The following is a 24,665-nucleotide window of genomic DNA, read 5'->3' on the forward strand; positions in this document are numbered from 1 at the left end:
ATAAGGAGTTTGGTTTTAGACTTGTTAACTGATGTTTGTCATAGTCACCTTAAAGAAAGGAAGATTAGCACATCAGAAACTCTTTCATAAGAGTTAAAGGTTCAAGCTGCCTCACAAGTAAGTTTCAATTGTTAGTTACAGCTTGAAAACCTTAAAGTCAATAGTAATTTAAATTTCTGATAGAAACAGTCAACAGATGGAAGATCAAAGTTTATTTTCTTTTACTACCAGCATACAAAAAAAACATATTGCACATCAAACAACCAAAACAAAAATAAAAATACTCTACTAAGGACTAACATATGTAGTTTATACAGAATAAACTTTCTGGAAATTGATCTTTTCAGTAGTTCAGGTTATGTCTTAATGGACATGACTAATTCAGCTTAGTGTTAACTAAAGCTATGTTTGATTTTTAAATACTGTACAGTTTAATAAATAAACCAAACAAAGCCTCAATGTAGAACAGTCACTGCCAATGTCACCCAGTATCCCTGCAGATTATGAGAATTTAACAAATGTATTCCAGTGGTCTGCAGATTTTTCCTCTACATACAGCATTTAAAAAACATGTATTAAAACAGACCAGTTTCCAGACTAAACTAATGGAGAAATTACATTTCAGTGCAAAATATTTTAGACTGCATTTCTTTCTAGTATTCCTCAGGTGAAGAAGTGGTTGCATATTATTAAAAATGTAACAAAAGCAGCTAATGCTTTCATAAAGAGTATTATGTTAGGGATCCCCCTCACATCTTTGCCGTATTTTGAAAACAAAATAACATTTCCTATAGCCAGCAATTTTGTTTATTTAAATGTTACATATACTATCTCAAGGCACATCTGATGATATATTTATAACACAGTAGGTGTCAAAGTATGTTTAACATATGATTTCTTCAGGATCCCTCCCCTTTCTGTATTCCAAAATGGAGGAACTGAAAGTGCGGTGTCAAGACTGGCGATCCATATTCTATCTTTGGCAAGCTTATACAAGCACTATTTTAAATGTAATGTAAAAGAACTGTAAACTAGGAACTTCAGTTTATGAAACACCATTCAGGACTGCTTCTTCCTGATTATTTCCATCCTCTTGAACAGTGACTTTCTTTTCATCAGGGCTGTGCTGTAGTTTAGAAGGCTCATCCCCAGAAGTGGTGGCAGGACCATTCACTGCCTTTTCAGAAGGGCTGTTTTCGTCAATCGCGTCTTTTGCCTTGCAAAAACAAGAACAGGGTAATACAAGAATTCCATAACAATACAGAGTGTAATCTCAATTTCCCTCTGGCTCACACAGCAGCTCTGCAAGAGGAAACACCTCTTGTGCCTGTATTCTGTTATTTAGTGCATCCTATTAACTTACCTTGTCATTTATAGGACACTTCTGTATCAAACAGTTCCAAGGAAATCACGCCAAGGTAACCCTGGGACCACTCGTCCCCAGCACACCCAGAATGCCTTATTTATTTGTCTAAGCCCATGAAGGAGTCAACTCAACTGAAAAACTGAGTTTCACACCCCTTTCAAAGTCTGTACAGCAAGATTAGATTTTGTTAATGGATCTTTCTTGTTTTGCTGATCTCAGACATGACTTGTGGCAATACGTTCACTGTTACTTTAGAAATAAATTCTGATTTATTCAGTTCTGATTATTTTTCTGGATATGTAATGCCACTCTGATCCCTTAAGGACAAAATACCTCAAATACACAATCTTTGCAAAATTAACTCCTTCTAAAATAGTTTGTACAAGTCACTAAAAATGCAACCTAATATCTTCTATCCCTAAGGATTAGTTCTCAAGACTCACCAGGGACAGTTTTCACATTTTATTACATAATGCAACATTACTAAGTGTAGTATTTTAAAATGTGTACAGAATTAATTTCAGCATTACCCTGGCTCCTAAAGTCTACAATGACAGTCTACAAGTCACTGTCAGCCCTGTTTACTCTGGGCCATTTTGCTTCTAATGATTTATTCTTGAACTTAAATGTACTTGCAGCCAAATGAGGGCAAGCTAACTGAAGCCTTCATTCCTTTACTGTTCTGCTGCGAGGGAGAAAAAAAAAAAAAAAGGAAATGCACATTAAAAAGTCTTACCGTTTCTTTCTTGGTTTTGGCTAGTGTCTCCTTTGGAGGGTTTCTCTGTCTACTCTGAGATTCAGCTCGTGATATATAATCAGCTACTGTTACTGTTCAAGGAAAAAAATCACAGTGATGCTCACATCAGCAGTCAATTCAGCATGAACCTTCATGTCTTTTCTGCACAAGTTACGCTCTAACTGGGAGACATCTCACAAAAGGCCTTCACACTTACAGGTTATCAACCACACAGCAAGGATCAATTTGTTTCTGTTATTAAATACAATTTGCACTAAAATCAGTGATAATGTGATGATCTGGAGGTGGACTCAATATTTTGGTCCAATTGCAAATTTGATTGGAAAAGAAGGGCTTTCCATACTAGGTTTGAAGAGATCAGGCTGCAGGCTCTTTGAACTACAGACTGCATTTGTCAATAGCTTGAGTGGTGAAGAATTTCACAGCAATAAAATGAAGGCAAGTTAAATTTTGCCCAGAACTGGGGGAGGTTCAGAGTGTGGTATCACTTACGATGACACGGAATTCAAATCTTTGTTATGCCATGAAGCGACTGACAGGGAGAACTCGCCCTCCTGGAGGTCCTGGGAACACCATCAGCACTGTTCCCTGGCTCGGGGCGGGGGTGGGACAGTGGTGGGGGGTGTGGACATGGGCGGTGCTGCCTGAGCCAGCCCTGCTCAGGAGCGGCACAGCCGTGTCTGTGCCGGGACGGCTGCACTTACTGGGTGCCGGCCAGGGCTTCTCTGACCTCTTTTCTTCTTACCACCTCAGCACATGTTCCTGTAGCCTGGTTTTGTCTGATCCTGCCCTCTTGTAACCACACCAAGAGTCAATTCTATTTTTAGAATACAGAGTACTGCAAATTTAAATATACACTTGTGGATCTGATGCGGTAAAGCACATTAAGGTTGGCAAGCATTACCTATTGAACTGTACAGTCAATTATATTTAGCGTATCATGCATTCAGGTGAACTATTTTTCTGGATTTAGGAATGACTGCGCATGAAACCCAAATCAGACTGGGAAGTATAACACATGAATTTCCTGTTACAGTAACTGGACTTCTTACAACTGGGTCCTTCCAGATTGTCTAGTTTCTGCACAAGAATTTTTTTATTTAAAATGAGGTTCTGTACCCAACTCCTCTAATGCAAAGAGGAAGCATATTTCCCGCACACAGTGCATTCTTAATATTCATCTACATATAAGGACCCATAACATATAGCAATGTAAATGAAAAAATACAACTAAATGAGTGAAGTACAGTGATTGGCACTGGGGGGGGGCAGGAAGGGAAGAGTTCCTTCTGTCTTCACTCACTATGTATTTACTAGGTATTTATGAAGAGATTAAATTAGAGCACTTCTAACAAAGACAGTATAACTACCAACCAATGCTCCTAGTGTTGTACCTTATTTTAAGTATTTATTATGCAAACTGAAAACTGTATCTTGAACAACGACATCAACAGGAAAAAACTGAGGAATCTTTTCTGGAAAATTTTGTTTTGTTCTTAGAATACTTAGATTTAAAAGAATTCCCGTGGTTTTGTAGAAATGCTTAACATCCCTTTATGTCACTGGCTGAAATCAGTTTCTTAGAAGTAAAAGCTGAAATCCATTTTTACTTCTTCTGCCCCTTTATAAACTCATATCACTGTTACAAAACTGGAATGTTGAGAAGTATTGGGTGGGTTTGAGTTTTTCTAAGAGGGTGTAGTGTTCGGTTTTTTCCTTCCCCCAAGTTTTAGTTGCCATAATGAAACAACTTTTTTCTTCTTAATCAAATGTTGCATGAGCACCACAGACATAAGGAAGACAAATATGAGTGAAATTTTGAACCTGTCAATCTAGAAGACCTTCTGTTACTACCTTGCGCCACGTATGTACAAGCATTTTCTAAACAGGGCATTATATTGAAAATTAGCCAGTTCACCTTTAACATTTCAAGTGTTAGTACACACAAAAGAAATGCAACAAGCCACAACAAAAAATTGGAAACATGCAATTTCACTTAAATTCCTCCTCCTTCCCACCCTCAATTTGCAGATGACTTAAACTATTCCCAACAGCCAAGGACTGACAGCAGCAGTGTGATGCAGGTGTGGGGCTGGCAAATCCCATGCAAGTTCCCTCACAGAGCTCTGCCAGGACCCACATCCTGCCCCTCCAACGCTGCTGCTCAGCCAGTGCTGAAAAGGTTGTGTCCCAGTCAGTGCAAGCGCACAGATGCAGGTGAGTGCAGACCATGAACCTTCATGTTTGTCTGATCCTGGACCACGGAACTCAACAGCACTTTGGCCATTGACTTCAGTGAGAGCTGGATCACAAGCACAACTCGTATGTCCAAGCAAAAAGTTAGACATCGATTAGTTTCATTAGACAGATTTTAGAAGTTCTCCTAGTAGAAGGGATGTCTTTCATCTTTGTCTAGTAGTCTTATTAGTTATTGAGTAACCTTTTGATATTATGCAGCTCTATGTAAAACAGCAGACACAACATTCTCTCATGCTTTTGACCTGAGATTACCCACAGCTCCACTCGAATTACCTGGCTGTCTATCTTCTGCCTGACCCCTGAAGCGACGCCTGCGGCTACGATTGCGTCGCTGGGGTTTTTTGTCACTATCATCTGCAATTGCAAAGTTTATAATGAACTATTTCTGATCATAAAATAAATAAATTCTTCAGCAGTTTCAGCATGGGGCATTTAAAATTGCTTCTGTTAAAGACAGAGACTAAATAAGACAGAAAAGCTAAAAGAAAATTTTATACTGAAAGCATACACAGTAACACAAAAGCTAGATTTTACTTTTTGTTCTTGGTTCATTAAAACATTTAGGCATGTGCTTAATGACCTCAGGTTTCATTTATTAAGTAAGTAACCATACGTCAAATTTTATCAACATAACCCAGGTGTTTTTTCTACATTAAGCAACAGATTATAGTCTTGTCCCAGTGAGTATCAAAAGAGAATTTACTGAGGAAAAGTACTTAAGCAGAATCTGGGCAGAGACAAATTAACAGCTACTTAAGTAGCTTTCCCACACTGAGACTGAGGTTTCCAAGGACAAAACAGAACGGTGATCTGACAGTACTGTTTCTATCAAAGCAGCAGTACCAATGGGAAACAACAAATCAAGTCTTTGGTGTCTCCATCAGACAGTTTTTACAAAAAAAGGCACATGAAAAGGCTAGTGGAGCTCAGTAAACAGGAGATTCCATGGCACAGCCACGGAGGGAGTCTTTCTTTAATCAGACAGCAACCTTGAACAGAACAACAATTCATCACTAACAGAAACAAACAAGGGCTTCACTACACTTACAGGGACAACACGCTTTTTCTTAGCCTGCTCTGGGATGATCATCCAACCATTTACATACCTAAACCATTCTCATTAACAGAAGCTGTATCAGACTCTGTCATTCCATCCATAAGAACAGCATCTTCATCAGTCCTTCGCCGGCGTGACCTCCTGCGGCGGTTACTGCTGTGGTGGGACTCGCTGGCATCGGTGTCCACGGTCTGGTCTGACTCTGTGTTATCCAGCAAGCTGTAAGGGTTGCTGTCTGGATCTTTAAGCACTAAACAAACAGAAAGTTTCCATCTAAGATATGTAGTAATGTGTAACTTCATTTCCAGGTTGACTTACATCTGTGTCTGAAAGTTTCAAACTACAGAGCAACCTTAGGAAAAGGTGTAACACTAAAACTGCAGTATTTGATTCCATCCTGGCTCCTCTCTAACTCCAACCCAACAGTAACAATTCTGGGGCGCCACAATGGGCTCTTGCATTATTTGACCACAAATATTTCCAAGGTGACATTTAAAGAAGTTTTACTCAAAACTGTTAAACACGTAAAACACCTTTCCCTTCATGGCAGCGTGGTACTTCTGACACTACTGCAGTGTTACATTAGCACAGTCAGATTCTGATGAAATATAACTTCCAGTCTGATTTCTTCTTTCATTCTGTATCTAAACATAAGCTTAACTCAGAAGGCAGCCATAGGCAACATGCCAAAAATTTATCAATTTGCTAATAACATTATTACGTGTGAGCAGTAGAGGAAGGAAATGAAGATCACCACGAACAGAAAATGAACAAAAATCTAACAACACAGTGTGTGACATGAAACTATCACACAGCTGCACTGAAATCCCAAGGTATTAAGATTACAATATAAAAATGGAGTATAGCAATAAGGGGTTAGTAAGAGATTACAGAAGACTGCCAAGAACAAAACCTAAATTCAAAATCCACTTGGAAGGCAGTACCAGAGCTAATGGAGGACTTGCCACCGCGAGGTCCACCACGCCCACGGCCTCCAGACACACTGCGACCTCGTCCCCCAGGACGGCGTCTGTTGTCACGTTGGTGCCTGCTCTCCCTGTCATCTTCTCCTGCCAAGGACCAGTCACTAAGTTCATCTTTTCTCTCAGATTCCGTTTCAGAGGGATTGGAGAGCTCAGAGTTTGTACCTTGTACAAGAAGGAAAAGAAATGGAAATTAATGAGTTTTGGGATTATATTCTGGTTTCATATCCTCACAAAAGTATTCCAACCAGCATGGCTGGTATATATATTTTTTATATATATAATATATATATATATACAATATTATATATATATTATATATATATTTATATATATATGTTATTTAAAAATACATAAATAGATATTGAAAAATATTAATATACAGTTACACAAGTATATAATTTTATACTTATATATACACCCATATATAAAAATACATGCACATGTACAATATAGATAGAGCAGAAGTTATCTAAATTTCTAAGATTCTCAGTCTAAGTTTGTTTTTAATAATATGCGAAACAAGGACTGAAAGATTACCAAAGCTGTGATTTCTGTACACAGATAAATCAAGGATTAAGCACTGTTTCCTCTCTTTGTCTACACACTGCAGGCATTTGGTGCAGTTTCTAGGCAACTTCTCTGAAATTCCCAAGGACAACTTTGCCACCTTATAGCCGATGGCTGTTGCTAAGCAACCCCTTCTGGCTGTTGTAATGCTGAACAATTTCCCTGTTTATATTAAATAGCATCCCGTAATACCCGGCCCTCTCCGAGCTAAATCAAACCCACACAGCTTTTTACTACCTGAAATTTCAACACCTATTTATTTTAACCATCCAGGAACTCCCCCTACTAACCATTCTGGAATAAAGAGACTTAGACCCATATGGCTCTAACATGTGAGTCTTGCCATTTTGTGGGGAAAAAAATAATTTAAGTTTTCAAATTAAAATCTGTGTATACAAACAAACTCAACAATTTTCATTACAGTTTAGTCAGTCCATTGGGAAACAATAAAACACATATTTACAAACATCATCATCAGAATCAACAGGACTAACATGGCATGATCCAGGAACCTACAGTCAGGAACAGACTGTAAAACCCAAGAGGTGTCCATTTTCTATCAAAAATGAGCTACGTGTAGATATTGAGAGTAATTAACTGTACTGACTAAATAATGTCCCTGTTCACTGGAGCACCCACGTTTCTTTGTGAAACATGTCTACATTGAAATGCAGTGTCTCCATTTGGGAAGCTGCTGCTGGATAAGCTGGGGATGTGCACACCTCTCTGGATCTGAGCAGCAGTGCCTTGTTAATTCAGAAATGCATCAGAATACCTCACCTCATCTTAAACAATTCCAGTTAGCTTCTGACTGAATTAAAAAACCCATGGGATTTTGTGCTGCCTCCATTTCAAATCACTTTGGTTTACTTTTCAAAAATATGCTCCTAAGATGGGCATGATCACAGACAAGTGTTTTTTCTCTTCCTCAATTCAAACAGATAATGCCAATTCCAGATTTATTCCTTTTTAATTTGTGTTTCCTGAAAGTGTCTGTAGTTCCTTCTCTTTCCCAGCTTTGTATGATGTTAACTACTAACACTGAAGGACAAGGCCTTACCAGAGTTCGGTTTGCTCATTTTTTCAATTTAACTTCAACAAGACTGTAAACCTAATGAGGTGGTTTCAGCTACGTACAAAACGAAACAGCCATCCTGAATTTCCAACCTTGCCTGAATTCGCTCAACTATGCTGAACACAAAGAGATAGTTTTGGTTTCAAAACTACCCTGAGGACTTGCTCAACAGATGCTCGAAACACTCACCGTAACCAGATGTGTAATTGGGGCCTCTGCGGCCTCTCCCTCTCCCGCTGTAGGACCTGGACCCTTGCACTGAGGAGAGGGTGCTCTCATCAGTTGTGTAACCCTTTTCCTTCTCAGGAACTCGAGTAGAAGAAGGTCTGAAGCCCATACCAATCTGACGCAACTGTTCATCGATCTGGAGCCTTTCCAGTCTTAGCTGTTCTACCTCCTACATAAGAGGAGACAAAAAACATTGCTGATAAATGTCCCTCACAAAACATCATCACCCATCCAGTCATCTCTAAAACTAACATCCCTGTAGCAAGTCACCTTGTGTGACTGCAAATCAAGTACAAGCTGTGCTATCTCAAGAGTTTTGGAAGAAATCTAAAACCTATCTCTTAAATCCCCATGCAGGAAGACTGTTTTAAGACCATCAGTACCTTCCTTAACTACACTTCACCACGTTTTCTAGTTAAATTAAAAAGAAAGAAAAAAGGGCAAACTGAAAAAGTAACACAATTCAAATTAATTCATTATTTCAGTTAACACCACAAAGCCAACTACTCTAAACAGAATATTGTTCTAATACCACAGCATTAGTGTTATTATTAAAAATTCCATCCTACCCCAGTAGAGCATTAAATTCAGAACAGCAGAACACTAACAGAGACAAAAAATTGAGCGCTACTTCCCAAATGCCCCTTTAACCACTGTTCTTTACAGTCTGATCCTTCTCACCCCAACAGCACTAAATAAGCGTGACAAGGTGTTTGAACAGACACATCATAGCCATGGGCAAAGGAGTGGGTTCAATGCACCAAACCTTAAAATCCTCATACAGAGGTACAGTGTATATTTATATATAAACCCAGGAATTTTTGTTGCTTAAAAATTCTGTTACTCCAACCCAAGTTTCCTCGACAGATCTTTTCTCCCTTTGGATATGCTCACCTTTAGATATGCGATGTGATATTCTAAGAGAACTTGGACATTCCCAATGCTTTCTTTAGTACCAACAAATACAAATGGTACCATTCCCTATGGAAACAAAGCATCAAAGCCTTTTATCAGGAAGAACATCATCATTAAAACAATGCTTTCTGTTCAAATGATATAAAATAAATCTGGTTTAAATTACAAAAGAGAGCTGAACAAAGACAGTAACTGAGCCTTGGGCTGCAAAGACAAACTAATCCCAGCTCAGACTGGGGTTAGGGGAGGAGCTTCAGACTGTGCAGCTTTCCCAACAACCTATTCTGGCAGTTGAGGAAACCTGACATACAGAGTTTATATTCCCCCATGCAACACGTGCTCCGTGTGTTTATCACAGTAGCTGTGTAGAAGTATCCACAGTTTACCAAGAAGTGTCCAGTGGTTCATTAAAGCAACTTTACAAGATTAAGCAGCTTTAGAAGATTTTATCTTACCGTCTCATCTATTTAAAATATGTGGACACTATTAACACTATCAATCCAAATCAGTTATGTAGCTAAAGTACACACAGGAAAAAGATTTAAAAAAAGTCTTACTTTGGCAGTAAAAAACCTTCCTTGAATTGCTTTATATAAAATCTACTGCAAGATGCCAGCTTAAAAATAGTGCTCTCTACAGCCACAGGTTTTGAAATAAAAACTGGTCTTAAAAATAAAAACTTAATCATAGCAAAAAAGAATAAAGTACTCACATCTTCACGGGGCAGCTTATTTTCATTGTCTCCTTCAATTCTCACCCTGACGACTCCAGACTTGTCTACAATCTCCTGAATCACTTTTCCATTTTTTCCAATAACTTTTCCTTCAGAGGGCAAGAATAGTTAATTTTGCTCCTGTCTGCAGAATATTTTAACATGTTTCTGGATATTTTAAGTTATATGTAACAAACCCCAAATACCCCACACTGTGCCAGAGAAAAGAGGTGAAAATTTCCAAAATTAAACTCTCTCTATATATATACACAGAGTGACAAGTAGTGATGAAGATCACCACTACACAGAAGCTTAAAATAGAACCAGACCAAGAGTAAAATGGCACAAGAGCTTTGCAAATGCTTATTAACATTTATGTATCAAAATTATTTGGACCCCCTGATTCCACATATACCCTCATTCAATCTTTCCTGACATTGTGACAGGTTTATACAATTGTTGGGAGCCTCTTAAGAAGAAGTAAAATAATACGTAATTATTTTCTGAAAATTAATTTTGCCTTTCAAACAGACTTGTGTATTACCAATGCTTCCCATGTTACCTTTAAAATATTTATTTGAGATCATGCATGGGATCTAAACCAAAAGGTTCTTCAGAACTCGTATGTTTAAAATCTCAAAAAAAGCGACTCTTTCACTCCCTTATTAAAAGACTTTAGCTCCTCCTTAAAATAAACTTATATGGAAATGTTTCTTCACCCCAGCTACAGATACCTGGTGCTTAAAAACAGACAGGTTTAAATTACGAGAAAAGGAAGGGGGAAAAATTCAAAAAATGGGTAACAGCCAGAACTGTGTGACAGAATACTCCATTAAGGCATGTTCTTTACAGCAAATATCAACATGATACAAAGTAAATTGCAAAAAGCATTAAAAATTGTTTCCCTTCCTCAGCAGTTCAAACAGCTCAGCAGGTTTGGGGTTTTATCTTTTTGCCTTAATTTGTTCAATGTTAAAATGAGCTTTAACATGAGGTAGATAAGAGAACCATCAAGCTGCATCAGATACACAATTTGCAGAAGTCCTATTAAAAAAACCCCACCAAACAAACAAAAACCCCACTATACCTTAACCTGCTCAAGTTCTAAAATCTTGAAAGTCTATGTTTTAGGAGTTTGCACATGAATTATTTAAATTACGTTGCTATAATATGCAAGCTCCAGACCCCAAACCACAGGAGGTTAAAGCCCAGGTTTTAATTTCTCCTCTGGATAATTCAAGCTGGTTTTGAATCAGGTACAACACCTGCACCCTTAACAGTGCCTTCATGCCCACATTGCCCACAGGCTGGTCATGTGGAGCAGGGAACTGCCACACTTGAGTAAAAAGCAGGCTAAAGGAAGTAGAACAAGGGAAAAGGAAAAAAGTCCCCTGTGAAAGACGTTTGTCTCTCTTGAAGGGGAGCACAATTAACCTCACCTTTAGGTGACTTTTAATACAGAAGCTACCAGAATAAGCATTTTTTAAGCTTTAAGAAACTACACCTTCATAAAGCTGAAACATGAACAAATGTCTCTATCAGACTGAGGATGAGACTGATGAGCACTGCTGATCTATAAAGGGGCTCACCACCACTTAAACACCTCTGATAAACCTCAGCCCAGGAGGGAGCAGTAACAGGAGCATTGTCTTGTGTCATTCTTATAACTCAGCTGCGGTATTTCCACATTCAATTTTGGAATTTAGTTTCTGCACTTTGAAGCAGTGAATTTAGTAAAGCGTATTTTTTTACTAGAATCTGAACTTCAAATATTACCATTTACTACAAGTCTAAAATCCTGACAAAGTATTACTTAACAACAATATATCCAATTGCATAATTCCCTGATACATATAGTTTTAAAAGATTAATCATTTTCTACTTAGAGAGAGAAGTCGAATATTGTACTGGCAACTAAATCCTCTTTGCAGAGTCATGCTGATTAGGCTCCCTTTCCCCAAGTTTTCATGTTTTAGCAGTATTACATACCAACAAGATTTCTGGGAACTTGAATAAAATCCTCTACAAATTCCAAGTAACTTCTGGCCTTTTTTACTGCTTCGGCAGTCTGGAAATGAATTTTAAAAAATGGAGTTTATTTGTAAATATAGCATGCTAAAAACAAAGCCTTTTAGCAACAGCTGCAAGTCTTCCAAACAAACTTATTTTCAAAAAGACAGGAACAGAGACAAGACTATTCTAGTTTTGAACTAAATGATAAAGAAATAATTGAATAAAATGCCCAGAGACAAAATTCAGTAGAAAAGCAAAGCCTCAGTAATTAATAAAACATATTTTTCCATGTTGAAATAACATTTTAAGAGGTTGTAAGATAACAAAATGGATGCCTCATCCCTGGGAGTGTTCAAGGCCAGGCTGGACAGGGCTTTGAGCAAACACTGTGATATTACGACCAGGGCTCTCTCCTTCCAGAATGCTGGTTTCTGACCAGTTTATCTACAAGGTTTTCCAAGGCAGGACAGCAGCTCTAGTTACTGGGGAGAACTCCAGTAAAGGTTCTCTCACAGTTTTATTATTAAATGACAGAAATCACCTGAGTTAATTGAAGCTACACAGATGCTGAAGAAACCAGGCTTCAATCCAGCAACAGCAGAAGTGTAGAATTAAAGAAAGAATATCAGCATCTAGTCAGCCAGGACAGCTTCTGAGAACAATTTCCATTTTACACTAACATTTCATCTGACATTTTTTAGGCAACACAAAACATAAGAATACTACCAGCTCTGGCATCTTTCAATCAAATCAGGGAAATCCTAGAAGAATAAAAAAATGTATAAACCTCTACTTCTGGCAGAGGTCAAAATGATAGCAAAAGAAATATGGGCAAATCGGATTTCAAAATAATGAAAGCAGCGATCAAGCACTGGCAAGAGACGAACAGGAAGCCATTGTGGAGAGCAGAAGTTATGCTGCATCCTCAAGGCAACTGCTCAAATGATACAAACTTAAATTGGCGAGTTTTCACCTTCAATGAACTCTAGAAATAGGACACAATTAACCAGAGTTCCTGCCTCAGGTATGCTTATCAATTCTCCAAATAAAGGTGAAGTAACACGAAGTGAATGCATTTACAGGAAAACATCTAACTGCCAGAGCTGGAGCTCTCCAGTGCACCCACATGCCTCTATCTACACTCTGCCATGAGCACTCAGGATTTGTACGTGAGTACAACCTGTCTGACTCATCCACACCCCAACATGAGAGCACATAAAGCTGGTTCAAACAATGCATTCTCAGTTCACTGTAGTGGAACATGGATTAAAGACCTCAAAGGATTCCAGTTGCTAGCAACTACCTTTGCTAACTCTGAATTACAGTCCACACGTCCACCCATGCTCTGGTTACTTCACCCAGCAGCCCATACAATGAAAACACGTCCATGTTACCGTACAGTCTGTACAGGCATCACAAGATGTTCAGACAATCAGGAAAGGGTCTTGCAACCAAAACTATCTTGACCAGACAGGGATAAAAGAATGAACAGCATCCCATACAGTTTAACTTACTTCTATCCATAGATATCTCCAATATTCTTCAAAACTAATCTTCCTGTTTCTTTCTTTCCTCAAAGAGTTTGGCACTGAGCAACACTGAAGTTTTATTTGTATGCAAAACATCCACTGTGGGAAACCCTCAGACCCCAACTACTGTGTCAATGACACTGGTTCACTACTGCCCCACATCTCAGCCTAAAATTGTCTGTCTGTGCACTCAGCCATTGGGGCCTGGCTGCTTGCCCACTTCAGTTGAAAAGAAGGCAAAAAGAATAGGCAAGTACACCCAGATGCTGAAACCCTTATCATCGGAATATTTAAGCTGCCTGGCATTTTTAGAAGCAGTTATCACTTCCAGCAAGGACAGGCCTGGATGTGTCTAAAGGCATTTTTATTTAGGGGGCATCTGGTATTTATAATCATTGCTGTGCACCTCTGTAAGAGGCTGGTGACAGTCGTAACCTTTCCACAAGTTCCCGCATCACATCATTCACATGAAAGAGATCAAAACTGGAATACACTAGACATTCCACTGCCTTTAAACTTGTCCAATTCTTCTTCAGGAACTGAGACACAATTTACTGGTAGTAGCAGATCAGAGAAGGATCTGTTGTCACCCTGATCCCCTGGAAGCATTTAAGGTATCCAAAAAACAGGACACAGAACTTCAGAGGTACTGAAGAGTACAGGAGTTCAACCTCCTCTCCACAGGATCAACTTCATCTGACTGTTGGATCACAACCAACTTCTACTCCTGACATAGATGGAGCAGAATTCAAGACCTCAGATGCCTGAAACAGCAGAGAACCACAGATTTCTAAAAGTGTTAACATCAGAGACTCAGTGAGTGGCACCTGCAGAGTTGGTAATATGAGATAAACCCCCTCAAAATATGTTCTGACAGGGCCTTGGTGACAGTGGCATCGTTTACACTACCCATCTGCTTCCTGAATGGATCACCGTTTTGGTCCAAAGATCAGCTGCATTTCAAGGCTATTGTGAGATTTAGAAGAGTCACACAAACGGAATTAACTTGGAGCAAACCATTGTTTTGCCAATGCCAGCACTAAATTGCCAAAATAAAAGGGTTAGAAGCAGCAGATACACCTGGCTACCTCAGAGGATGAGGCAGCACACAGCAAAACACACATGAACTAGAAGGGGAGGAGGGGAAGAACCAACAATGTCGGAAGGAGAACAAAAAAAAAAAATCCATGATCAAGTAAAATTGTAGCAAATGATGCTTCTCTTAGGTTGAACCAAGATACACAGTGCAGTTACAGACTGTACATCAGCACACAGAGCGATGAGGAGAGAACACATCTGATGCAACAAAGGCTTGCTTTTCAAATACAGGTGGTGGAAGTTGCCATAGTGTGAACATGCACACAGGCACTCAGGACTGTTCAGGTGTTTTCAGTTCTTAATTCTGGGTACAGCTCTCGCCACTCTAAAAGCAGATACAGAGTGAAATGCTCCAAAGATTCATATAAAGTTTCCCCTTACCTCTCCATAGATTCTGAAAGTACCGGTATCCTCCTCAAGTTCAATGGTAGTAACTCCTGGAACCTTTCTGGCTTGTTGGATGTTACTGCCATGTGTTCCTATAGCAAGTCCCATTAAATCTTCTCTGACTACAAACTCCTCGTGAAATGCTGCAGCAAGCTGCTTTGTGCACTGAAGGGAAAACAAAGGAAGACTCATCCACATGCACTCAGTGTAACATGCCACTGTGAGCTCAGTTTCAAGCAACAAGAATCCTGAGCCATGAGTTACCTCCAAGTGTTTTGTAGCTTCTTCATTTCTTGACATGAGCATAAGTTTGGTGCGAATGCTGCGCAAATGCATGTCACTCAGAATGTTCACTCTCTTCACTGTTGCTTCACTGGCAGACTACAAAACAGAAGGAACATGAAGTTTAGGTTTTTTTAAGCAAATCCACATTTAAAGGATAAATCAGGAACCTACTGAAACTAAGTCATGAGCATGATCTCAATTTCCAGACCTTACATGAACATGGTTCTTCCTCAAAACAAAGCACAAGAAATTCAACACCAACAACAATTATCTCTTCTCACTCACAGCATGTTTCACATTAAAGGTTTTGCTGCTGAATAAACACAGTAACTCTTTCTTGTTGACGTTGCCCAGACAAACAAATTAAATATCTTTCTACCATATACATGCTTGCCACTCACTGTCTGAATGACAAAGCTAAGGAAATAATCAAGGACATACAATTCTGCGGAGTGAGGTTTAAGTGGATAATGGAATCATGAAGAGAAACTAATTCTGGGGCAAGTCTATGTAGTGAGAGAAAACCATTACAGAAGAATCTAAGTGAACAACTCCTTAATGGCTACACTGAACTGGTGCAGTTCTCCACGTGGAAACCCAGCTGCGGGTCAAACTGCACAGTGTAATACAGCACGGGGGGAAAGCTACTGCTCCAGAGTGGAGTGAGCTGGAGTTACCTCCAAGACACCTGCTAAAATCAGTGAACTGGCACTCAGCTGAGAATGACAAAAGTCATAAAAACAATGACACTGAAAGCTGCTCCTAAATTTAGGTTGTATACAGTGCAGGACTACAATCAAAGACTAAATTTAAATATACCTGCTTACACTAAATCTCTCACAATTTGTATAGTTTGACAAGTTAAACCATTCTCCATACACACACAGCTGGCTGTACACTTCCCATAAGCAATATACTGATAATTCATGCAAAATTTACATAGAAATAATTACTTACCAATATTATTAGTTGAGCAGTTTCAGCATGATAAAAAATTCGACACGCTCCCACAGCTTTCTTGAAATCTTTATGTGCATTTTCATTAGCACACCTAAGGAGACAAGATGAGTGTTATTTCAACAAGCTGCATCAAAACTGAACATGTAAAAACATGATAAGATCCAAGAATGTCTCAGTAGTTTATGGCAAAGACTGTTGAGAAACAGGGAAGTTCCCATTCTCTTTAACATGGTTCCAGAGCTTGTTTCTCTGTGGGTTCTATGCCATCATGGTTATCTGGCAAGTCTCAGTAACAGCCCCACTGTGAAGTGCATCACCTGTACAGGCACAAAACAAGACCCAAAGTTCCTATCTCAGAACTTGCCTTTTGTCCCCACCCCAAAAGCTCAGCAGGGATCCCACTCAGCAGTTTCTAAACCAGCTACTGCAGCCACAGCCACCCTTAAGGTTCCTCACGAACCTGCAAACTGGCCTCTAAAATACAAGCCAAGGGGGTTTTTTCTCTGCCTCCTCTAAGTAAATGCCTTAATAAAAAGTATGCAGAGCTACTCACGCATCTCTGAGGTCTTCTGGAACATCCACCGTGCACTTGAAAAAGGTGTTCTTTTTGACAGTCTTATTCTGATTCACAGGTCGGAGTCGTTCATACGTGACGATTTCATTGTAAGTGGCATCACAAGCAGCATATTCGATGACATAGAACTAGGGAAGAATTTTTTTTTTAAAAATGGTAACTTCAGTAAGGATCAACAGAGACATAGTAACATTAACAGCATCTCCAAGGAAGTACCAAATATGAATATATAGACAAGAACATAAATCTAAGTTGATACAGTTTCTACACTAATGAGCCTGGCCATATTTCAGCACCTCTCTGACTCCTCAGTGAAGTCAGAGCACTGTTATCAGCAAACCTTCAGTTCCCCACAGCAGCATATTGGATTCATTTTCCCATATCCATCCCTCTTTCAAATACCATCATTAGTTCAGTTGAAGTTCCAAAATTCAAATGTTTACTGGAACTGTAATTCTGAGTAATACCTAACAAAGAATCTTCCTTCACAGAAACATCTACTCTGCAACACTTTAAAACAAACAAGCAAGGCAAATCTACTGATTCAATTGGCAAATTACCTGTGAATGATGTAAGATCAAAAGGCAAACAAAAATTAAATCTCTTTTTGACACATACTATGCCAAATTTAGGAAGGCAAGAGAACTAAGAAGATTTAACAGTTACCAACAATCTACTCCTACGCTTCCACCCAACACATGCAAGTATAGAGAAGCTTGTGCACAGTATCCCTGAAGCCTAACTCTGTGCCAGGGATGCAGCCTTCTCCTCCCCTCCCTTCCACCTGTATGCAACTTAGGAGTGCAGCAGTACATTCTCTTCCTCTCTCAAAACTGTTTTTGTATCTGTTTTAGTCAACACACACAACTTACTCAAGTATCCAGAAAAAGTAAACACAACGATTGTGACACTTTTCCACACGCTATTTTCCAGTTTCAAGTTTTTTTTAGCTTAAGAATCATCCTAATCACATAAGGCTGCTTTGAAACATATAAAAAAACAAGTAATGATAATGAAAATAAAACACTCAACAGACAACTAAATTTAAGAGATCTATCACTATACACTCTAAAAACTTAAATCCTATAGTTAAAGACAATTCTGAATATCAGAACAATCACAAAGTAAACTATCATTAAACACACGGGTTATTTCTAAATTTCACATTTATACTTAGAGGAAGAAATCTGAATGTGGAACCATGGCAAAGACTGTGCAAAGAAGCTGAGCTGTGAGGTTCTTTTGGGGGACAATTCCATAAAATAATTAATTTGACAATCCTATATAAAGACACTAGCCATCTGAGGGTTTAAGAATTGGATAAAAATGAAATTAAAATCAGAATTAAAAAAATTGCTTTCATGACTTTTTCTGAAAATAAGCAGCACAGCAAGGTAACTGATGGCAAAATTTCACATTTCTGTGACATGTAAGAAAGGCATATGAGTCCCAAAAGATAAACTATCATTTGAATCACCTTGCCTCCTTTTATCTTGTTTTCTTAACATGCTGCTTATCCACAAGGATCAAGACACAGAATCTTCCTTTGATATCCATGTACCACCATTTGTCCTTACAGAGCTCAACAGAAGTTGCTATTTGTTAACAGTTTTTAAACAGTATTAGAAATTGGGCAATTATTTTTTCTGAGCATCGTTTCCTTTGGTTTTAGGAACTTGATACGGTAGAAGTATCGAAACACGGGACCCTTCCTATTACGAAGTTAAATTCTCTTGTCATATCACAAAATACAGCTTTTCTATTTGACCATGTCAAATACTGACACAGCTCTATACACTGCAGTGTCTGGATCTGCAAGTTACTAGGCAGCTGCAACTAACCATTTATTTACAGTAAAATAAACTTGACATATGTAAAAATAAAACAACCAGGGTCCTTTCACTACACTCAGTAAAAATACACACAAAAAACAACCCACGGCAAAACACAGCAATAGCTACAGCATGCTTAACTTATGGAGTATAAACAGATTTTAACCACAGGTGTTTGACTTAATTTTTAGCACCAAGTTCAATTCACAAAGCAGGTTTGTTTTAAGTCACAATTCTCCAAGCAATTAAACTACTCTGATGTAAGGACACAACCCTCTGCAGTACAATGCAACATGGGTCATTTCAAAGTGCTCTCAACTTATAGTTCTCTTTTGTCATGTTTTTGTATTTGCAGTACTTTATTTAGAGGGGTTTTTTTCATGACAGATAACCTTCTATTTACTGTATTTAATGTGACGCCATGAAATCAATAGGTTTTAAAATAATCCTTTACCTCTCCTTTCATCATTCGAACTTTTGCCAGCCACCAGCCACAAGGTTCTTGGTCATTTGCCCTGGAATAAACCTGAAAATGAAAGTTGTAAGAAACACTGAAAGTGCATACAAACATAATTCACTTACCTGCATGTATAATGAAGTAAGAATTTTTCTGATTTTCATTAAAATGGAATACTATTCTACACAGAAGTCATTTTTGTGTAAATTATCCAGTCACATGCTTCTTGCACTCCAAGGACTGTGAACAGATTTCCTTTCCATATATTACTGACAATTCAATAGAAATTTCTAAAGGGAGATAAAATCTTGGCTAAACACTTCTTCATGGGCAATTCCTCAGTAAATTCAAACATTGTATTCCCATTGGAAGTTCACACACAGAATAAGTCCATAATTCAGATTTCTGTTTTGTCCTTGGCTTACTTGATATATCAAGGACTAGTGAAATGAAGCAAGTCATCACATGACCACATATTCCATATTAAACAAATGCTACCAAATTAATGGAAGATCAAATACAGAACAGACAGCTCTTGAAACTCACTTTCCTCATTTTCTGCAAGTTTTATTTACTCCTTATATACTTCTGACAGGCTAAAGTCATTTGCAAGTAGACTAAACAAATTTTACAATAGCAAATAAATACTGCAATGAGCTGGAAAGAGAATACGCACCTTTTGATTTCTTGGTTTAATACATCACTTCTAATTAACACTGTTTCTCTGCAGGAACAGTGTAATTCACACAATTCCCTATCAGATTGTAACAGATACTTCAACTAGGTTAAAACTCTTGTTATTGGAGGAGCTTTATTACACCTTTTTATCAAAACATTTCCAACACTTCCATTCGAGGTCAAAAATGAAAACTGCCTAGTTTTAGTCCCAGAATTAAAACCTTCTCAGCTCTTTTAAGTTTTAGACTTTGAAAAGCTTCCACTGGTAGTTTTGTGGAAAAACTGAAATGTCACAGCTTCACTAAAATTCTAATAAATCACTTCTAGAGACGTGCTCCATTTCACACCCTCACCTTGGTCAGGCACTTACAATCATCACATTGCCTTGAATGGACAACCAGTTACAACTCAGGACAGGTCATGAGGATACACTCACCTCCACCTCATCTCCTTCACCAATTTCTTTCTTGATGTCAGGGGGTGGTGGTAATCTGACTTCATTAAAGGGCACCTGGCGCTCTGGTTGCCAACTGAAAGTTGAAGAGGCATTAAATATTATTTTTCTACTGTTTTCTTCATTTTAATTTTAGAACTCTGAGTTTTAACTCATTTTTTCCATACAAATGTTATTTAAATTGCATTCTATTTCAGAGAAATGGCAAAGGGGGCTGACAAAAACCCCACTTGCAATTAAATTGCCCTTGCTGCAAAAGTAACAGTTGCTAATCTCATGCTTTGGGTTTTTCCTTCCCCTTCCTGGCAGTGGAGGAAGTCCACAGTGGAAAAGTGCACAGAAGGCTCAGTTCTCAGAATATGAGCTGAAATTTTGATGGCAAAACTTTCTGAGTCCAAAATTGGAGCATCTCACTGGTGAAATGCAAAAGAAGATGTTTTAAGAAATTACTTGTGAATGGCTACAAACTACCTACTAAGACAACTTGACAGAACTGACACCTAAGTTCCAAGGCACGAATTAAAAAAAAAAAAAAGGAGGCCCTTGCTTCTTACAACAGAGAAGCCTTTCTTCCAAGAAGGAAGGCTTTGGCTGCTTCAAACTCCAATAAGCCTCTATGAAACTGCACCTCAAGATCCAATTTTCTATCTTATACAGTAATAAAAGTTTCCAGTTCCTGAAACTTCTGCATTCATTCTTTGCTTTCTTACTCTCCAAAAATGCCTCTTAATTATGTATGCTGTGGCCACAAACTCATTGTTAGCAGTCTGTGCTAGTACACCTAACTTTGGGAACCTTACAATAACTGTAGATAAAGGCTGGATAACAACGGCACAAAATGCAAGTGACGGTTTAGACTGCCTATTGCAGAAGAGATGTGTTTATTTAGTTAGTGATGATCACTATCACAACAGTGAGAGGACAGGACACTCTTGCCAACTTCACTTCTACTAAAGCTCTTATGAACTCAGTAAAAAGCATAAGAACTGACCAGGTTTACATTACAGAGTAAAGTGACTAGAACTGTGTACACACTTCCTCATCAGACCTACTTTTAGGCAACAGAACACCCTACATATGTTGTAGCCCATCCTTTTTGGAACATGGCTGCTGCTGCCAGACCTTCTGTAAAACACATGGATAACATGGATACTAAATAGTAGAAATGTGTTTGCTAACAATTACACCCCTGCTGTGAATCACTGGCACTTCCTTTAGTTTACCTGGTTTCTGACACGAAAGTAAATACTTTGAAAGCAAAGTAACTGCTTTTCTTTAAAAAGTAATATGGATGTTGAATATGAAATTGAAGATTTGTCACATCTCCTCAGACCATGGATAGGACAAAGGACCTAATTTCTCTTCATTTGTTGGGTTTTGTGGTGGAGTATGAAAACCCAGGAGACGGTAACAGCTTCCATAACCACCTCAGTGCTAGTACAAATTACAGTTGCCAAGTCATCTTCCAACTCTTTTCATAAAAGAAGGACTAGAAAACAGGTTAAAAGGAAACAAAGATTGGACTTCACAGAGTAAACCCCAGGATTACTTTTTCCCCCCCTGAGATTTCTTTTTACACACATGTATATATGTATACACAGACATACAGACATCCCACACCCTGGGATTATGTAACCAGGATTATAAACATTTTTTATAAAGACATACTTGCACACTCCCTAGCATTACCTTTATTATCAGCAATCTCTCTTGAAGAAAGGCTCAAAGACTAATCTACAGGTTAGAGCTGGCAGAGTTTAGTAACAATTTTTACATCAAAAGCCGACACATTTTATAGGATCTCCACCTAGTAACTGGAAGGGAAACAGGAAAGAGGATGTAGCTCACAGAATATTTTGAATTAGCACTGGAATCTCCCAGGTAATCCATGGTGTTATCAGTCTGAACACTGAACAACAGGTACCCATTTGTACTTTATCATCCCATGGATTATCCTTGGCTTGCCCCTACAAGTCCCCAGCAGCACGGTTGTGTTTATATGTTAAATGAAGAGGGCCTCATGGATAATTCTTTTTCAAGATTTACTTCCAGATTTGCACACTTTTCTACTCAAAAGTAATAGGTCTTTTGACTGGATATATAAATGTATTTATTTTCCTAATAGTTAAAAAAGAATCACCATAAGGACATTTCTGTTTTTCTCTGGTGGAGAACACTGATCATTATTCCTCAGATCAGACATACATAGAATTGCTTATTTAAATACTTTAGTGATTTTCATCTGCTTTCGTGTAAGAGTATCAAACCTGCACCACTCGTTCTTATTTTAATTAAATCTGGCTGTCACATCTTTGGGCATCACTAAAGATACCAGAGAATGGACAGGACTGTGTAACTGAAGGATGAGCTGAATTCTGATACAGAGATTCAAGAAGTCAGTTCATGGAAGCTGAACAGAACAATGAGCCTGTCCTTCTAGAACTACACCTTTCTAATGAAATCTACTTCTTCTTAATGGAAAAACAATCAAACAAAAAACCAACAGCAAAAGTACAAAACTGAAATAACAATCTAGTTTGCAAATTATTATTTTTAAAATAAAATACTTACTTGTTTTCAAATACAACTGTGAGGGAGTCCTCATGAACATCTTTGATAAATCCCTAAAACAAAAACATGTTTGTTAGAAGAATGCATGTGAAATCAATGTAAGGCAGCAATTTCAATACAGCCTGAAAGTGAGCCAAGACCATCACTAACAGTAAGGTTCCAATTTAGGAAAGATTCAAGACACAGTCCCACTGTTCCACAAGGTTGCTGATATCCTTAGCAGGCTGTTCCAAGACGTAGAGAGCACAGGGATTGCTTCCAATGACTGCTCAAATCTGACCAGCACATTTACAACTGAACTCACCATAAGTTCTGTTTTATCCACAGGTGTGCACAGGTGTTTTTACAGGAACACAACGAGACAAATCCAGGCAAGGGGAGTTAGTCAAAAAGCTGTGCACAGCACTATTTGCTTCATAGGTGTTCTTCTCAACACAAAACTGAATCCCAAACAACTGTCCCTCAGAACACTATCGCAGCAAGTTTGGATCAAATTTGGCAATTGAGGCTGCCACAGAGCTAGTTATGGTATCATCTTTCAGGTACTAAATTGGGGACTGTATGAGGCCAAATGCCTGTAGGACCTCTCAGGAAAACAGAATACAGTATTTCAATTTTTTGTGCTTATATTTAGGGGGCACCGGTTATGTCAAAAACGTAAAATTAAGTTCCTAATTTCTTGATTAAGGCAGGCAGGCATGCTGAAAAAAATAATAATTAAAAAAATGATAAAAGAACACTACTCCTGCTTTTGCTACAGCCTGGTATTTGCCCAAGCAGAGGCGGTCAAGCAGGACCCTGCAGTTTTAAAGGAGTAAGAGAGTTGCACAGCTATGTTAAGAGAAGTTCCAGGAAATCTGCTGAATGGATTATATCCACTTAAGAAACTGCCAGCTGAGGAGGACGAAGAACATATCAGCTGTGCAGGGAGCAACCAGCCCACAGAGGTATTATGTGTCAGCTCAGGGAAAGATAAATTTTGACACAGGAGATCCCTCCATGTAATGACGGACAGTAAAGGAGCCCACACTGACAGCTGGGCTGCAAAGGGCCTATAAAAACAAATCTCCTTTTACCTGAGCTCTGCTCGGCAATGCTGTGAAGGCTTTTGCTCAAAACCTGCTTTTCTGCCCCCTGAGCTTCCCTCAAACCCATCTGTCAGCAACACAAAAGACTGGTTCTAGCAGAAAGCACACTGCTAACCCTGAACAAAGCAGGTCACTAGAAATCATCCTGCTCAACCACCCAGAGTGCTCCTAATAAAATAAACCCTCTCAAAGGCCATCCTGCCACTGCAAGGGAAGGAAGGCAAATCTTCTTCGAAAGGTAAGTAACTGAAACACTCGATAATAAAATACAGCCATAATCAGGGACTTTCAGTTTCAGGGAGTCTCTGGACAGGTGAACTGGATGGGAATACAGAGCTCTGTCTGTTTAAGATGCAAAGAGCACACAAAATTTTACTGCCCAAAATGTGTGTAAGCCAGCAACAGAGGAAAAGCAGAACTTCTACCAAATTTATGCTACCAAATGTCCCCTTTAAACAAGCCTCCACATGGGGACAAATTAACATGCCATAAAGTGCCGGAAATAACAGTTATTCTACTACAATTCATCCAAACTCTATTCAGGGGAAAAAAAACCCAAGTCACAGCACTGCAAACAAACATCAGGCTGCCTAGCATTCCACTACATGACAACTTATCAACAGAAAGCAGTATTTACAGAGAGAGATTAGTAGCCATTTATCTGCATTCCAAGAGACTGTGATTCAAAGTTGTCTTTGCCTCTTTATGCTGCTTTAATTCATAGCTGAACCTGATCTCTTATTTATGTTACTTTGTGTTCTCACAGTACCCAATATGTATTTAGTTTCTAAGGTAAGCCTATAGTAGCTAAAAATTT

At 38.6% G+C, this 24,665-nt stretch overlaps 1 protein-coding gene across 2 annotated transcripts; it reads right to left on the reverse strand.

The window, feature by feature from the left end:
- Positions 1-197: 197 nt before the first annotated feature.
- On the reverse strand, positions 198-22,867 carry FXR1 (FMR1 autosomal homolog 1). 2 transcript variants are annotated; one of them, XM_039377982.1, is made up of 16 exons: positions 22,761-22,867; positions 20,172-20,265; positions 19,055-19,126; positions 16,748-16,896; positions 16,192-16,285; positions 15,214-15,330; positions 14,944-15,114; positions 11,912-11,990; positions 9,923-10,032; positions 9,190-9,276; positions 8,257-8,464; positions 6,384-6,587; positions 5,489-5,689; positions 4,656-4,736; positions 2,103-2,194; positions 198-1,216 (listed from the first exon to the last, which is right to left on the reverse strand). In XM_039377982.1, exons 3-16 carry the CDS (start codon positions 19,067-19,069, stop codon positions 1,046-1,048), a joined length of 1,779 nt encoding a protein of 592 aa, XP_039233916.1. In that variant the 5' UTR covers positions 19,070-19,126; positions 20,172-20,265; positions 22,761-22,867; the 3' UTR covers positions 198-1,045. The 2 variants fall into 2 exon arrangements, with proteins under 2 accessions (XP_039233916.1, XP_039233917.1); XM_039377983.1 differs by lacking the exon at positions 4,656-4,736.
- Positions 22,868-24,665: the final 1,798 nt, after the last annotated feature.

The sequence above is a fragment of the Pipra filicauda genome, unplaced genomic scaffold, assembly GCF_003945595.2.
Source record: "Pipra filicauda isolate LSUMZ 115617 unplaced genomic scaffold, ASM394559v2 scaffold98_size3848907_pilon, whole genome shotgun sequence".
Classification (NCBI taxonomy): Eukaryota; Metazoa; Chordata; class Aves; order Passeriformes; family Pipridae; genus Pipra; species Pipra filicauda.

Coding starts and splice junctions, on each gene's coding strand:
- FXR1 (XM_039377982.1), bottom strand. Junction 8,465..9,189: donor ATCACATCGCATATCTAAAG/GTGAGCATATCC, acceptor CCTCTTATGTAG/GAGGTAGAACAGCTAAGACT. Junction 4,737..5,488: donor TGTTAATGAGAATGGTTTAG/GTATGTAAATGG, acceptor TTGCAATTGCAG/ATGATAGTGACAAAAAACCC.